Raw genomic sequence first — 16614 nt, 5'->3', positions numbered from 1 at the left:
AGACATGTAAAAGATAAATGTATCAAGTCATTTTAGATTTAAATAAATCAAGTAGAACAAATATCAGGGCACATTCTTTAGCAAACCTGAAAGCATTGTTCTTCATGAGTGAAACGTGAGAATCAAGTTCCTTTTTTTTTTTTTTTAAAAAAAAACCCCACACAAGGATATGTATTATTGTTTTTCAATAGAGAGAACAGGGGAAAAAAATCAATGTGACGGAGAGACATCATTTTTGAGTCTCTTATGGGGTTGCCTCCCCATACTCAGTACAACCTGAACCCGCAACCTAGGTATGTGCCGACTGGGGATCAAAACTGCAACCTTTTGGTGTACAGGATGATGCTCCACCAACTTAGCCACCCAGCCAGAGCTCAAGTTCCTTTCTTGATCTAAATTTACAGAACCACCCTGACCTTGCCAGGTGTTTCAGTTGGTTGGAGCCTCGTCCTTATACCAAAAGGTTGTGGGTTAGATTGCTGGGTTGGGGTGTATAGGGAAGCAGCCGAGAGATGTTTCTCTCTCTCCCTCTCTCTAAAATCAATTAAAAAAAATATCCTCAGGTGAGGATTAAATTTACTGAATAGGTAAAAATAATTCTTATATATTAGAATACATTTATCAGTTGATTAAAAAGGTAAATGAAAATATAATATTGGATTGGCCAAAGTCTGTATGTCTTTTTCCATAAAATAAAAGATGTATTTTTCATTTTTACCAGTAACTTAATTGATTTAGATATTTTGAGTATGTTGGCTATCTCCTGTGTGATATAAGGTTGATTGTTCTCAATTAATGTCTCAATTTGATCACTATCAACTTTAACTGGTCCACCCAACCATGAAGCATCACCCAATGAGAAATCTCCAGCAAGAAACTTCACAAACCACTTTTGACACATTCGATCAGATACAACAACTTCTTCACACATGATACAAATTTTTTTTTGCATTTGTTGCAGTTTTACCTTTCTTGAAATAATAAAGCATAACATGCTGAGAGTGTTGCATATTTTCTTCCATCCTTAATATTAAAATGGCTACACAAAAATCTACTAATTTTGAAAAGTTTTAGAAAATGCACACTGATATGACAGATGTCACAATACAATCTAACAACATTGTTTCAAATGAAGTTAAAGACAACTAAGTGCTACTAAAACTACCTTACAGAAAAAACCAAACAAACTTTTTGGCAAACCCAATTTTTATTTTTTTAAGATCTTTATTTATTTGTTTTTAGACAGAGTGGAAGGGAAGGAGAAAGAGAGGAAGAGAAACATCAGTGTGTGGTTGCCTCTCATGTGCCACCTACTGGGGTCCTGGCCTGAAACCCAGGCATGTGCCCTGACTGGGAATCATACTGGTGACCCTTTGGTCTGCAGGCTGGGGCTCGATCCACTGAGCCTCACCAGCCAAGGCCCAATAGTTTTAAATTGGCTACTGAAAGGTAAATCAAATTAATAATAGATATTTTTGTTGAGAAAAGAGAGGGAAACTATAGCTATGACCAAAAACTTAATATGAACAAAAATTCAAGATTAAGTATTCTTTTTAAATTAAAAAATACTTAACATACATAGTCCTTTAGTGGTTAATTTACAAAATATAACTCCTTAGAGCTTTTTGGATTATTCATACCTTAAACTCACTTTAAGATTTATGCTTGCCTTATGGAAGAACAATATATTTATTGACATATACCACTATTCTAAGTAGATACTGACATCATAAAGATTTGCTAAGATAGTTAAAACCCAAAGATGAAGCTTTCTTGTTCACACAGTGTGGGAAGGGAAAAGTGTTAACACAAAAGACCTTCATAAAAAGAACTGCCTTAAAATATCAGTGTGACTCAAAGTAGGAGGTTTAAAATCACAGAATGACAGCACAGGGTCTGTAGCTTTGTTAGCTCAACCACTGTGTAGCAGATATTGTTTGTCGGCCACCTGATAGCCATCCCATGCTTTGCAGCAGAACCTTGACTTTACTCAAGTTGTCTATCCCACCCTGTAATTCATGCTTGTTGCAGGTGACTAGTGTGGAGGCTGGGCTATGACCCAGCCCTGGGGAATCAGGGGAAGTTATGAGAGAGGGTTTCTCACTCTTAAGTAGTAACAAAAGAATCAACATTCTCACTTCTTTCTAAGACACCAAGATATCTGCCTATGACACCTAGTACTGAATTAGCCATTTGTAACCATGAGAGGAACTATCCAAAGACAAAGCCAAACACTTAGAATGGCAGAGTGAAAATACAGAGAGAACTTGGACAATATTGTTAAACCACCTGAAACTACCATACCTCAAGGTTTTATGAGGGAAAATACTAAAATCTTCTTGCTCACACGATTTTGAGGTGTTTTAAATCAGTATCTATTTTACTAATTAATATAATGCTAATATTAATTAGTATTTGTTGGCATTCTAACTAGCACACTTTGCTTTCTCTCACCTACTTCATTTCAAAGAGGCAACGTACAGTTAAAAATGGAGGCCACCAGAACGATAGTACAAGACAGCAACTGGCCCTAGGGAATGTCAGAAATTGTTGAGCTGAGAGTACCTTAAATTCTGCATCCAGATTTAGTCTGCTCAATCCACCTATCCCAGATATCCTGCTTTAGGAGACTCCAGTTGTATGACTGACTGAGAGTCTAGGATCAGACTCAGTCAATAGAATCACTTGATTTTCTGAAAGGGACAAATTCTAACTGCCTTACTAGAGAATCAGATGCCCTGCCTCCCACAGCCTGGTCCAGTGTGCCTGGACAAAGGATACAAGGCCATGAATATGTTCTCTCCGGCCTGAAAAATAATTCTACTGAGCAAGCAAAAGGTCCAACATTAACATGACATGTTAGGGGAGGAAAAAAGAAGTTGGTAATGGCCCGTTGACACTGTGAAATTTCCCTAAAGAACACCAGTAGTTAACAACCTTGCCAATTTCCTTATCTGCACTTAAACTAAATCAAACACTACTTCATAGAAAAAGTATTTGGATCTTTTTAAAGACTGTATTTAGCTTCATGATTCTCTCCTTCAAAAACATGATTTTTCAAATACTATGGTACCTTATGCCATCATTAAGTTCAATCTACCTCCTGTCTTCTGCTTTAAATCAGGAGTCAGCAAACTTTTTAAATAAAGGGTCAAATAATAAATATTTTTGGCTTTGTGATCCCCGTGGCCTCTGTCGTGAATACTCACATCTGCTGTTATACTGTGAAGCAGCCATAGTCTGTACGTAAATGAATTGACTGGCTGTGTTCCAATAAAACACATACATCTGCCTACAGATTCGGCCCATGGACCTGTAGTTTGCTGATCCCTGGCCTCAATCATCATCTAACTCAAACACTTTTAACCTAAGTGGCTATATGGCTGAAATGGCGTAGGGTCATTTTTGCTTCTCTCGTAAATGCAGTACTTTGCAAATTCTGTCACCAATTCACATCTTGCTCATTTATCTTACTTCACTGTGGCACTTCCCTGGAAGGTGAGATGAGTACCTGGGCATTGAGAAGCCCTGCCACTGAGTAATACACAGACAGAATGAATCTTAAATAATCTGTAGGGCATCACAAAAATGTCCTGAAAGATATTTTTCAGGCTCTTCCACTGGGACCAGTTGAGTCAAATTTTTAATCTTCTATATCTTACGATTTTGATTTTCCAAAAACTCTGGGAAATAGAAGAATTCAGGAATAAGTTCCTTCACATCATTTGGACTGTCCATGAGAGTCTGCCAGGTGGCAGGGATGGAATGGAATTGCCGATCTGCACAATCAAACCTGCACATGGAGATTGAAAGAGAAAAGTGAATGCTGAATGAAAGTGACAACACGCATGAAACAAACCTTTAAACTCAAGTTTCCTAATGATTAGTTTCTCTTTTCTTAATATTTCTATTTAATGTCTAAACACACAATTTGTTCTCCTCCTTATACTATCTTTCATACTCTGTTGTCAGGAAGTAAATACCATCCTTTTAACTACTAGTATCATTTTAGTTAAAACAGTTGAAAACCAAGTAACACTGGAGAAAATTTTTAAGTAATTAAATATAAACCTAAATAAAAGCCTAAGACACCTTAAATATAGTACTTTAAAAAAAATTACAGTTTACATTCAATAGTATTTTGTACCAGTTTCAGGTATACAAGCTTACTGGTCAGTCACATACCCTGTGAAGTGCTCCCCCTGCTCTGAGTGCCTGCCTGGCACCGTGCGTACTCACCACACCATCACTGACTACACTCCTCATGCTGTACTTGACATCCCCGTGTCTATTATGTAACTACTCACTTGTACTTCTTAATCCCTTTGAAAAATGGCAGTAAAATTTTGCTCAGTAAAATTTATTATAGAAAGTGAATAAATGTTTTTTGGATATTTTTAAATCAGAGTTTAAATATCAAAGTATAGTATTAATATATGTGGTTAGCAGATCTATAAAAATGCTGCTGACTTAACCCTTGATACAAAAATATCTTTACAAACTCTCCCACTAAAAACCAGAGGGTGACTGAGAGAAATGGCTCTGTGGTTAAAACTCCTGTATTTTACTTGCATATACTATTATCTTAACTCTATTTTTTTTAAGATTTTATTTATTTATTTTTAGAGAGAAGGGAAGGGAGGAAGTAAGAGAGGGAGAGAAACATCAATGTGTGGTCGCCTCTCATATGGCCCCTACTGGGGACCTGACCCGCAACCAAGGTTATGTGCCCTGACTGGGAATCGAACCAGCAGCCCTTTGGTTTGCAGCCTGCACTCATGACCAAATAAGATTCCATTATATGGATATATATTTTATTTATTCCTAATCAGTTGATAGACGTTTGGGTGTTTCCAGTTTTTGGCTATTACATATCATGCTGCTATACATATTTGTGTAGAAGTTTCTTCATGAACATGTTTTCAATTATCTTGGGCATATATTTAGGAGTGGAATTACTAGGTCACATGGTAATTCCATGTTTAACCCTTTGAAGAACTCTCAGGCTGTTTTCCATGATGCAGCCTGTGGAAAACAGTACATAAGGGTTCCAATTTCTCAGCATGCTCATTGACGTTAGGTATTATCTCTCTTGATTATAGCAATCCTGGTGGATGTGAAGAGGTATCTCAATTTAGTTTAGATTTAAATTTCCCTGATGGCAAATGATGTTGTGCATCTTTTCATAGATATTGGACATCTGTATATCTTCTTTGGTAAAATGTCTCTTCAGATCCTTTGTGTCCAGTAGTTAATGGGGTCATTTGTCTTTTTACTATTGTGTTGTAAGGGTTTTTTATATATTCCAGTTACAAGTCTCTTATCAGATATACAATTTGCAAATATTTTCTCCCACTGAATGGGCTGTCTTTTCACTTTCTTAATGTTCTATGAAGCACAAACAATTTATTTTTCAAGCTCTGTAAAAATAATTTATTCATAAAATCATTAAAAGCTGAAAAAAACCCAGTTATACTTTATTGGAGGGGATATTACTTGCTGTCGTGGTAAATGTAACATTTGGAGATGTACAGTGATCCTGAGGACAGAGTCTCTTCTTGGAAACCAGCTTAATGTTCTAAAATCAGGAATAAGGACCCATGCTAATTTTGAGAGATAAAAACTACATGTAGCCCTGGCTGGTGTGGCTCAGTTGGTTGGAACATTGTCCCATAAACTGAAGGGTCACAGGATTGGTTCCTGGTCGGGACACAATCCTAGGTTGTGGGTTCAGTCCTGTTTGGGGCACATATGAAAGGCAACCAGTCGATGTTTCTCTCCCTTTCCCTCCCCATCCTTTCCCTTCCCTCTGCAATCAGTCAGCATATACATAGGTGAGGATAAAAAAATAAATAAATAAAATAAAAAGCATAAAGACAACAGAATAGGCAATGGTTACATAGCTCTTAATTGTGTAGGAAAGGCAAATGGTAATGTTAAAGAATAAGCCAACGTGGAGACTAAACATGAAACAGTAGAGAACTATCTGCAGGATACACTGAGAAATGGAGGATTCATAAACAAATTCTTCTTTAGGATCATTAGGAAAATCTGTAAGACAGGTAAGTTTTAATATTGACAGATATCAAATAATGACATCACAGACCTGTTTGAGCTGCTACACATAATATGAAAGCCCTCATTCCTCCTTTTTATTCCTTTTGATTAATAAATATTTTTAGGAAGACTACATAGGCATTGGTTAGATATGGTAGATGTCTTGGATCTAGCTCTAAATCAGTTCTAACTTTAAATCCATGGTGAGTTGCTAAAACCAGTAAGAATCACAAAGGTACACTGGGCAACAGTAAAAAGGAATTCTCCTTAAAACCATTTGTGGCCCTGCCTGGTGTGGCTCAGTTGGTAGGGCATCTCCCCCCAAAGTGAGAGGTCGCCAGTTCAATTCCTGGTCCCGGCACATACATGGGTTGTGGGTTCAGTCCCTAGTTGGGGGACTTAAGAGAAGCAACCAATCTGTGTTACTCTCTCATATCAATATTTCTGTCCTCTTTCTCCCTCCCTTCCCCTCTCTCCAAAGTTATTAAATAAAATCTTTTAAAAAATTCATTTGTATAAGTCACTTTGACCTATCCTCAAACTAGTTTGGCTGTTTATCTAGAGGCTATCAAAACCTAATAAAGGAAAATAAAAAAGACATGGCTCTGTTATACAGTAAATGACATGAAGGCAAAGAGTTTTAAACACTAACATATAGTCTTAAGAAAATAGTGTATTTATCCAAAACATACCTTCCACTTTGAAGCTGGATGTGGAGGGTAGTGAATGGTTCTATACGGATAAGATAGTGCATAACCCCGGCAGAATTTGAATAGTGAGTACCATAATGAAATTTATCAATAGTTCCCATAGGATCCTCAAAATTTTCGTATCTACAAAAAGAAACTAAAGTTTGGTAACCACAATAGTAAAATTAAATTAGGAAGACAAAAGCTTGTATTGCATTGCTGAAAATAGTTTTTAAGAAGTCCTTTTTAATACATTTCATGATTAATGTATTCATAACATCACACCATGTAAATAAATGAAAAAAATTTTTATTCAGTAATACTTTTTTCTGGAAAACAAAATATCAGTAACACTGGATTCTGGAACAGGTTTGTATTATGTAATAATATACATGTTCACTGTTGATAAATTAGAAAACACAAAGAACCAAAAAAAAAAAGTGAGAAAAAACTTTTAAGTCAGCTATTACATTAATATTTTGGTGAATATTAATTAGTCAATCTTTAATGTATAAAATAATACACATCTATATTTTAACACAAAAGTGCTATACATAATATACTATTTCAACTTATCATTTACTGTCTTCTATTAACATCTTTCCAAATGACTAAATAACCTATTTTTTAATAGTATGTGGTATTGTAACAGGTACATGTATAGACATATTAAAATATGTAACTACTTCTTACTTTCAGATATTTAGGTTGTTTCTATATTTTTGTTGTTGTAAGCAATGTAATAATTAGAGGTTCTATTGTGGCCAAGGTAATAGAAAAAACATATGGTGGATGAGTCAAGAAATGTGGAAATGAACTCCTGATAATCTAAAGGTAAAAGATGGAGGAAGGAAATATTGAATGAAAGAAGGGCTCAATCATATAGTGATTCTGCAAGTACCATCACTGATACTTAGAGGTGTGACTATGTTAAATAGTGGTTTGCATGGTGACATCTGAATTAGTAGGTATAAAATTTGAACACAAGTGAACATTTTTTTTTAAGTAATAAACACTGACATTTTTAGACCAAAATACTAATCAGTTCTTCAAGCTGAAGTCAATTTCTTTTATATAAAAATCATTAATATTGGGAATAAAAGGCTTTCAGGTCAAAGTCATCTGTATCAATGTAAAAAATACATTATTGAAATTTAAAACAACCTGTACCTTTGATTATCAACAAATTATTTATACAATAAGTATTACTTGTGACAGTGTTTAAAAAAAACCTTTTAGCCAGTTGACAAAGACAAACATGATCTCACTTACATGTGGAATATATTGAACAAAAGAAACTGACAAAATAGGAACAGAGGCATGGATACATGGAACAGACTAACACCTGTTAGAGGAAGGGGGCTGAAGGGCTGGATGAAAGAAGGTGAAAGGATTAAGCAAGAGAGTCACACACATATATAATACATAGACAAAGACAACAGTGGTGATAGCCAGAGGGAAAAGGGGTGTGGGGATATTGGAAGTGGGCAAAGGGGGAATAAATGGGGACAGAATGAGACTTTGCTGGGGGCGATGGGCACACAATACAATCTGTGGATGATGTTTTGCCGAGTTTCATTGTACACTTGAAATCTGTATGATGTTGTGAACCAATCTCGCCCCAATAAATTCAATTCAAAAAAAATAAACCTTTTAGTATTGTCAGAAAAAAATGTTTGACTAAATTCCACTAGTAAATCAAATCAAATATTAAACACTACAAAAAGTCCCAGGGAAGACTTGTGAAAAAAAAAAAAAAAGAAAAGAAAAGAAAAAAGAAAAACAAAGAATAATGTACCACCTACTCCCAAATAAATCTACAGGTGAGTTTACTGACAAAACAGTTCTTTGTCCTTATTACTAGAAGCCATAACTGACAAGCCATCTGCAAATTCACTTGGAGAAAAAGGGAAATGAAAATTATTCTTTTACTTGTCAGCACTTGGCTTTGAAAAACAAATTATGAGATGTTTACAGGGTAGATCATAAATATATAGAACTATAAAACTTTTCCTTATCAAAATGACATTTTAAATTTCCACACATTCCACTCTTCTTCATTCATATTACCTGTGAATAACAGTTATTATTAATTTTATATCTACTAAAATATTATCTTAGATGGATTATTTTTACATGTTAGATTATAGGTTAAGTCTACAATACTTAAGCAGAAAAATTTCAAGAACTTATTATCTTTTTGCACATACTTATTACAAGGTAAAAAAATTCTAAGCAATATTAACTTAAATTTGGCAAAGATGGGAAATAGACTATAATTAGGACATGTAAAGGACAACTTTTATATTTTCAAGAAAACTTAGTGGAGGAATTATCAGACTGATTATCAAAAATAGTTGTGCATTTAAATAGAGTAACACTTGGTTGGCCACAGAAAACATCATAAATTCAAACAAGCAGCAGGTATCTTTCAAAATGATAAAAGACTCTTACTTTTCTCGCACAGCTTTGGCATTTTTATCATTAACTACTCCAATTGGTTTGGAAAGATCTCGAAAAACAGATGGGTTATTCAAGTCCAACTCTTCTGAAATATAGTCTTGTAAAATCCAGGGAAACTAAAACACACAATATACAATTTAGACATCCCTTCCGAGAGAAGCTACTATCTCCCTATCTAATTATTATCAAATGCTTATCTAAAGACAAAAAGGAAACAGTCTTTAAAAATAATTTTCTCTGTTGCGAATGTTTATTCATCATTATTTCAATAACTAGAAGCATTATTCCCTATAATTACAATGGAATATTTTCAATGAAGCAAAAGAAAAAAGGTTTTATTTTTTAATTATTTTTCATGTTTATATTTCTTCTTGAAATAGCGGGGTAGAAAATATACAGAAAGCCAAAAACAAATTTTATATCCTTTTAAAAATAAAAAATAACTATCATTGCATAATTTTTATATATTCTACAACTGGAAGGCAATTATGTATTTATGAGAATTATATGAAACTTACCACAGGATACTGTGCAAGGTCATTATAGGTTCGCCCTGCCATTGTATTTATTTGAATGAGGTAGTCAAAATTTGATATCTCTCTATTCACCCACTTCTAGATGACACAGAAAAGAAAAGCAAAGTTAACTATCTCTCTTAGAAACCAGTAACTATTACTGATTACTAACATAACCTTTCTCATCTATCTGATAAAAGGAATGGGGCTTTTAAACAAGTTTAACAGGGACATAAAATCAATGCACTTTTCCTAAATTCACTTCCTTTTAAAAACTGGTCTTTAGAAACAGAACAGAAACTTCCACAAAAATTTTATACTACATTCTAAGAGATCTGCATAAGAATACTTCACTTCAATGAAATATTTTATTGGCTGTCTTAAAATTTTTAATTCTAGGGGGACTGTCCAACTTTGATAACTTTGTTTTTAAATGAAATTTTCGTAAGTGCACATATTTTAAAAAAAAGTATCTTAGTTTACTAAAATGATCTACAAATTTCATATAAACATTATCTTTTACAGAGCAATGGTAGAAGGATTTTGTTACACTGGATACAAGATTTTCTAAAGAAAGACAGTCATTTTTTTCTTTTAATCACCTTCTTGCATATAGCCTGCTAATTACACAGTGTGGGTATGCTAGAGAATTTTGCTGACAGTTTAACATTCAAATTTAAGTTTACTGTGTACCTTAAGCAAGAGATGTACTTGATAGGAAATGGTGAGAAATTATGTATATAGATTTTATTAAAAGCCCTATTATAATTATTCTTGAGTGTCAAATTAAAGAATCAGTACTTTAACGAATAAAGTTTATTCCACAGAAAACAGGGAACGTATTTCATTAAAGAGAGCTTATTCTATAAGCAATAGAAAAGAACTGCTGATGGCTTTTTGAACAAGAGCAACTCTTCAGATTATGTTTAAAGTACAGCATAGAGAAAAGAGTCAATAATATTGTAATTATGTATGGTAACAGGTTGGTACTAGAATTAATGGGGGGACTCACTTTGTAAATTACATAATTGTTTAAGCACTCTGCTGTATATCTGAAACTTATATAAAAATAATACTGAATGTCAACTGTAATTGAAAAATTAAATTTTAAAAAATAGGTTAATGCATACACAGGAGGAAGGAGAAAGCCAAGGCCAAAGAACCTAATTAGGAAACTACTAACAGTTCTCAAAGCAATAGCCTTTCCTTGGCAATACAAATTTAAAAAGCTGTTGGGATACAAGTGAGGGTACAATAAATAAGAGCATCAGTTAACTTTGGCTTCCAGAAGAAATGACCCTTTTTTAAACCTTTTGTCCATCATGTCTTTTGTATTTTCTCATTTTTGACCTTGTGCACAGGTTATTTTAATTAAGAAAAAACTCATATCATTTTTTAAAAAGAGAAAATTAGTGGAAAAGAGGAATTCATAAGATATGCCCATAAACTGAATGATATGGGAACTGGAAGATGGGCACTGTATGTGTGAGGGAAACAAAGATTCAAAGGTAATTCAAAATGTCAATCTAACTGGAAGAATAGCAGTTATAATAATCAAAATAATCAGAAGAAAGTTTTACCTTTAAGCAAAACTCTGAGATATAAAATGAACACCGAAACATTGACTGTTAAAACCTCCTACCTGTGTCAATCCTGATGCTTTGAATAACTCCTGTGGTGATTTGGTTCCATAACTATTTGGAGAGTGAAATGACAATAGCCTGCTATATACTTTGTTTCTAACCTATAAAAAACAGCATTTCATAGTTTAAAAATTGATCAACACAAACTAGGATTATGGCTTTTATAATAGCTTTATTGAGGTAATTCCCATACCATAAAATTTACCATTTAAGTGTACAAAATTCAGTGGGCTTTTCTGTGTATTCTGAATTGTGCAACCATCAACATTATCTAACTGAAACCTTGTCATCCTCCCCAGAGGCAAGTTTACTCACTATGGCTCCCCAATTCCCACTCTCTCCTATTTCCCTAACCACCACCAATCTACTTTCTCTATCTATGGATTTGCCTCCACTGAACATCTCAAATAAATAGAGGATTATGGTTTTAACTTCTCTAGGCTCAGTGAAGTCAATACATGTATTTTTTGAGAAAGTTATAATGTATAATGGAATGATCATCAGACGCTGAATCAGAAAACTAATTCAAGTGTACTGCAAATTTAGTTGTCATTTACTAATCATCTTGGCAAATCAATTAATTTACTGAGTCTCACTTGTACATTAAGCATAATCATCTCTACTCTTAATAGATTTGTAAATTATTCAGAGCTATACAAATATAAATAAAATCCGTCTTTGAATTTTAGTTTCTTCATCTATAAAAAAGGAATAATGAAATTTTCTCTATCTAATCTGAAGGCTGTTATGAAGATTAGATACTATATACGAATGTACTTTAAAACTATAAAATTATACAAATGTATAGTATTCAATAGGAACACACTTGGTGTAATCAGATGATATAGCTTTCTAATAAATACATGCTTTGTTTTTTCCTATATGGAAAATTGATTTTTAAAGATTTTATTTATTTTTAGAAAGAGGGGAAGAGAAGGAGAAAGAATGGGAGAGAAACATCAATGTGTGGTTGCCTATTGTGCGCACCCTATTGGGGACCTGGCCCACAACCCAGGCATGTGCCCTCACTGGGAATTGAACCAGCGACCCTTTGTCATAGGCCAGTGCTCAATACACTGAGCCACACCAGTCAGGGCAGACAACTGATTTTTAAGAGTAAAAAAGTATTCTTTTGCAAAAACAAAAAAATGCTCTTTAAGTGTCTGAATCAAATCATCTATAATAATCCTCAATCCCACAAAAGAACAGGAATATAGTTTTTGTGCTAATCCAGGTCACCTGAGAAGCAGTGCCAAGACAGACTTGAACATAAAATAATTTTACTATTATTTCACAGGTATCTGCAGGGAGATGCCTGTGAAAAGGACAGAGAGCTAAGCAAGGTAGGGACAGATGTCAGAATGTGATGGATGCAAGTGTGACTCCAAGTGAATGGCAGAGGTAAGGAAGGATGGCGAGCAAACAATGTATCAAAGGTTACACAGCTAATGGTGGAGCTAATACTTGGACCCAAGGAACCTGGTTTCAGTGGTAATCTATTAACCACTTACATTCTACTCCATATGAAATACATGCCCTATTATTGTTGAAGTGAACCCAACCTAATCTCATAAATCCAATCATTTAATATATATATTGCATATTATTTCACAATTGGATACTGTGAGGTACCTATTGGCTAACACTCAATATTCTACTACCTATCCATATATAAAAACTGAAAACAAGCACTCTCTAAACATTTAAACATAAATTCCAACAAAATTCACATACTACTTAGCCTCCAAGTATAGGATGGGGCAAAAAAGTAGATTTACAATTTTAAGTACAAGAAACATTATTATATTATTATTATTTTCCATAGGAACTGTAAATCTACTTTTGCCCAACCCTCTATTTACATTTTCCCCTAATATTCTGACTTGATAAAAGAATAGAATCCAAAATTTCATTATAGCTCACTAACTGGAAAATAATCTCAAGCCAATACTTTGGGGCTCCCAGAAAGGTCGTGTGTCACATACCTCTTTTTTGAAATTGAGAAAGTAGTTGGATTGGTCAACATGGAAAATCTCAAGTGCTGACCTCCTTAAGTTGTAACGCCTCAGGTGAATCTCTCGAACTTGAGAATGAGGCCATTTGAAATCAAAGCCTACTCCTTAAAAAAAGAAGAAATCTTGTGACTACGACTCTATAAAGTTACTCATGCTATGCAGAAAATACCTCCTAGTTCCTGACAAAAGTAGCACGTAGGAAAAAGAAATTCAATTTCTATATAAAAATCCATTTGTTAAATTTATTGGAAGTTTAAATTGTTTCTCTTAAAACTATTTAAAAATTCCATAGCTACTATATTTCCTTTCCATTGGGATAAAGAATAATTCTAAACCATGGAAACATTTATCTCTATGTTGACATCTTAGATTTAAGCACCTTTTCATTTTCACATAAAGGATTAGAAACCTACAGGAATAAGTGGACATTCAAATAAAATTAAGATGGCATTTTATATCTTAAATTTAAGCAATCCCCTCAACCAAATCTTTTGAAAACATTAATTTTTTAAAAAAGCATTCCTTCAGTACATTGTTGAATATAAATTTAACCCCACACTGACTTTCCATTTCTCCTTTTACATGACACATTACAATTCCACAAACCTATCTTACTTTTTTTTTCATATTAATGATTGATGAACTGGATACTTAACTATTGAACAACAGAAATTATTCCCCCAGAACTCCTCACCATCCTCTTTTTCAATGCTGCCATCACAGAAGTAAATGTGTTGAGTAGTGATTTCTAATCTGCCAGGAATTATGTCAATTATTGTAACAAGTTCACAGTCTACTGACAACACCAATTTTTCTTTTTGATCCTGTTCTTTCTTCTCATCACTGTAAAAACAAAAACCAACCAAACACCTAAAAATGTATTTTGTTTAAATGGAAAAGAATATCATATTCAAATGTAAATCTCATGTGTATAAAATATCCAAGAGTATTTAAATTAAATAAAAAACATATTCCACTGCACATTAAATTACTTAAATATTGTCCAAATATTTTTATTACCCAATAACTCAGTTTCAAAAAACAAAATATAGTGAGTCTTTAACAATACTGCCAGAGGTCCTTTCAAACATGCAGCAATAATGGTCATGTCATTTAGTTACATTTAGGAGACTTGAACTGATCCAGGGAATATATGAATTTGTAAATGAAGAATTACATTATTAATGGTTTCATAAATTATTATTAGAAGTACTAATTATGACTGATTCTTAAATTGTAAAATGAGACTTTTCGAAAACAAGTCAAACTCTGCATCACAGAGCATCATCATCATAGCGGCCCCCCGACAAGAAAGTAGACAGTACTGAGCACTGTTCATCCCATACCTTACTTAAAGTGAAGTCATCTTAATTTGCATGACTGATATAATTTATATTTATTCAAGGGTGTAACTGGGAAGTGACTCTTTACTGCCGAGTATAGAAATGGGGACTCCTACCATTCACAGAAGTACACCCTTCAAGCTACCTGCTCACTGGTCCTAGATATTTCACATCTGTCTCATTTCCAGGAGAGCAATGGCTAAGTCTAATTTTGTTTCCAATGGATTTTCATGAGGAGTCTTTATGTACCTGAAATATTGCAACCTTTAAGATAAACTTTAAAAAAATTAAAAACTATGAATGTTTTCTTAAACAGTGAAATTCCAGTATTTACTATGAAGTAGAGAAATAAGGGACCTAACAGTGTTAATAGTCTAAGTGTTATTACAATTTAAAACAGTTAAAATAGTAAATTTTGTTATGGGACTCTCATTTTTCAAAAACTCTATCTCAATTTTTTTTAAAGTAGCCAAAAATGAAGGCAAAATAAAGACCTTTACAGATAACACAGACTGAGAGAATTTGTGGTTATCAGAACTTCCTTACAAGAAATATTAATGAAGTCCTTCAGGCTGAAAGGAAATGACACCAGATGACAATTTGAATGTATACAAAGAAATAAAGTGTAGAAGTATAGTAATTATGTAGGCAAATGTAAAAAACATATAGTTATTTAGTTTTCTCTTTTCTTCTTTTAATTGATTTAAATACAATTATGTATAACAGTAACTACAAAACTGTACTGTTGGGCTTAAAATATATAAAGTCTTAATATTTATGATATTAGCATAAAGGAAAGATGAGGAAATGAAAATATATTTGCTTAGAGGAAGTTTTTAAACTACAAATCCAAAATTAGACATACAAGGTCTGTCTAGAAAAAGTTCAACCACTGTTAATATAAGAAGAACAGTTTGCAAGACATTGATGTAACCTCCTTGGCAGCCAAGGAGAGTGGACTGGAATGCACACGCGTGAACAATGACGACTTCACTGTACTAGTCAGTGGGGGCAGTAGATGCCATTGAGTGAGCATGTGTACTGTATGCTCTTTCAAAATGACTAAGTAGAGCAACAAATCTGCATCAAATTTTGCATTAAGCTTGAATATTCCTCCATGAAAACTATTTGGATGATTCAGAAGGCTGCAGCTACGGGCAACCGGAGATTGGCAGCTTCATCAAGACAACATGAGGGCTCATGCATCACATCTCATGTGGAGTTTTTTAGTGAAACATCAAATGACCCAGGTGACTCAGTCCCCCTACAACCCAGATTTGGCACCCTGCGATTTCTGGCTTTTCCCAAAACTAAAATCACATTTGAAAGGGAAGAGATTTCAGACCATCGATGAGATTCAAAAAAATACGACAATGCAGCTGATGGAGTTTGGGAGAACTGTGTGAGGTCCCAAGGTATCTACTTTGAAGGGGGCTGAGGCATTATTGTCCTATATACAATGTCTTCTGTATCTTGTATCTATTTCTTCAATAAATGTCTACATTTTCCATATTACATGGCTAGATACTTTCTAGACAGACCTCATAGGCTATTCAAATTATATATTTCTGCCCTGAATGGTATGGCTCACTTGGTTGGGCATCATCCCCCAAATTATATATTTCTTCCTAAGTGAGATTTGGTCATTTGTATCTTTTAAGAATTTATCCATTTCATGTAAGTTCTCAAATTTATTGGCATAAAGTTATCATTAGTATTTTTTTTTAATCATTTTAATATTTGTAGCATTATCTTCTCTTTCTGGTAATTTATGTTGTTTTTCTTTCTCTCCTACCTAGTCTAGCTAGAGGTTTATTATTTTCTTATCTTTTTTCTTATAACTAGCTTTAGATTTCTTTTTTTGTTTTTCTTCTTCATGAATTTCTGCT

At 33.7% G+C, this 16614-nt stretch overlaps 1 protein-coding gene across 8 annotated transcripts in view; it reads right to left on the bottom strand.

Annotated features, from left to right (window-relative positions):
- The window catches only part of NBEAL1 (neurobeachin like 1), a 159208-nt gene that overhangs the window by 33987 nt on the left and 108607 nt on the right, over positions 1–16614 (bottom strand). For all 8 annotated transcript variants that reach the window (XM_045197990.3, XM_071220689.1, XM_024563678.3 and 5 more), the window contains 7 exons: positions 14077–14225; positions 13353–13486; positions 11367–11468; positions 9728–9823; positions 9201–9325; positions 6750–6890; positions 3663–3793 (listed from right to left, as the gene is read on the bottom strand). In XM_045197990.3, coding sequence (XP_045053925.2) covers positions 3663–3793; positions 6750–6890; positions 9201–9325; positions 9728–9823; positions 11367–11468; positions 13353–13486; positions 14077–14225 — 878 coding nt within the window. The remainder of the gene's footprint in view (positions 1–3662; positions 3794–6749; positions 6891–9200; positions 9326–9727; positions 9824–11366; positions 11469–13352; positions 13487–14076; positions 14226–16614) is intronic.

The sequence above is a fragment of the Desmodus rotundus genome, chromosome 2, assembly GCF_022682495.2.
Source record: "Desmodus rotundus isolate HL8 chromosome 2, HLdesRot8A.1, whole genome shotgun sequence".
Classification (NCBI taxonomy): domain Eukaryota; kingdom Metazoa; phylum Chordata; class Mammalia; order Chiroptera; family Phyllostomidae; genus Desmodus; species Desmodus rotundus.
The sequence above is the reverse complement of the archived record's forward strand: the minus strand, read 5'-3'. Positions and strand labels throughout refer to the sequence as shown.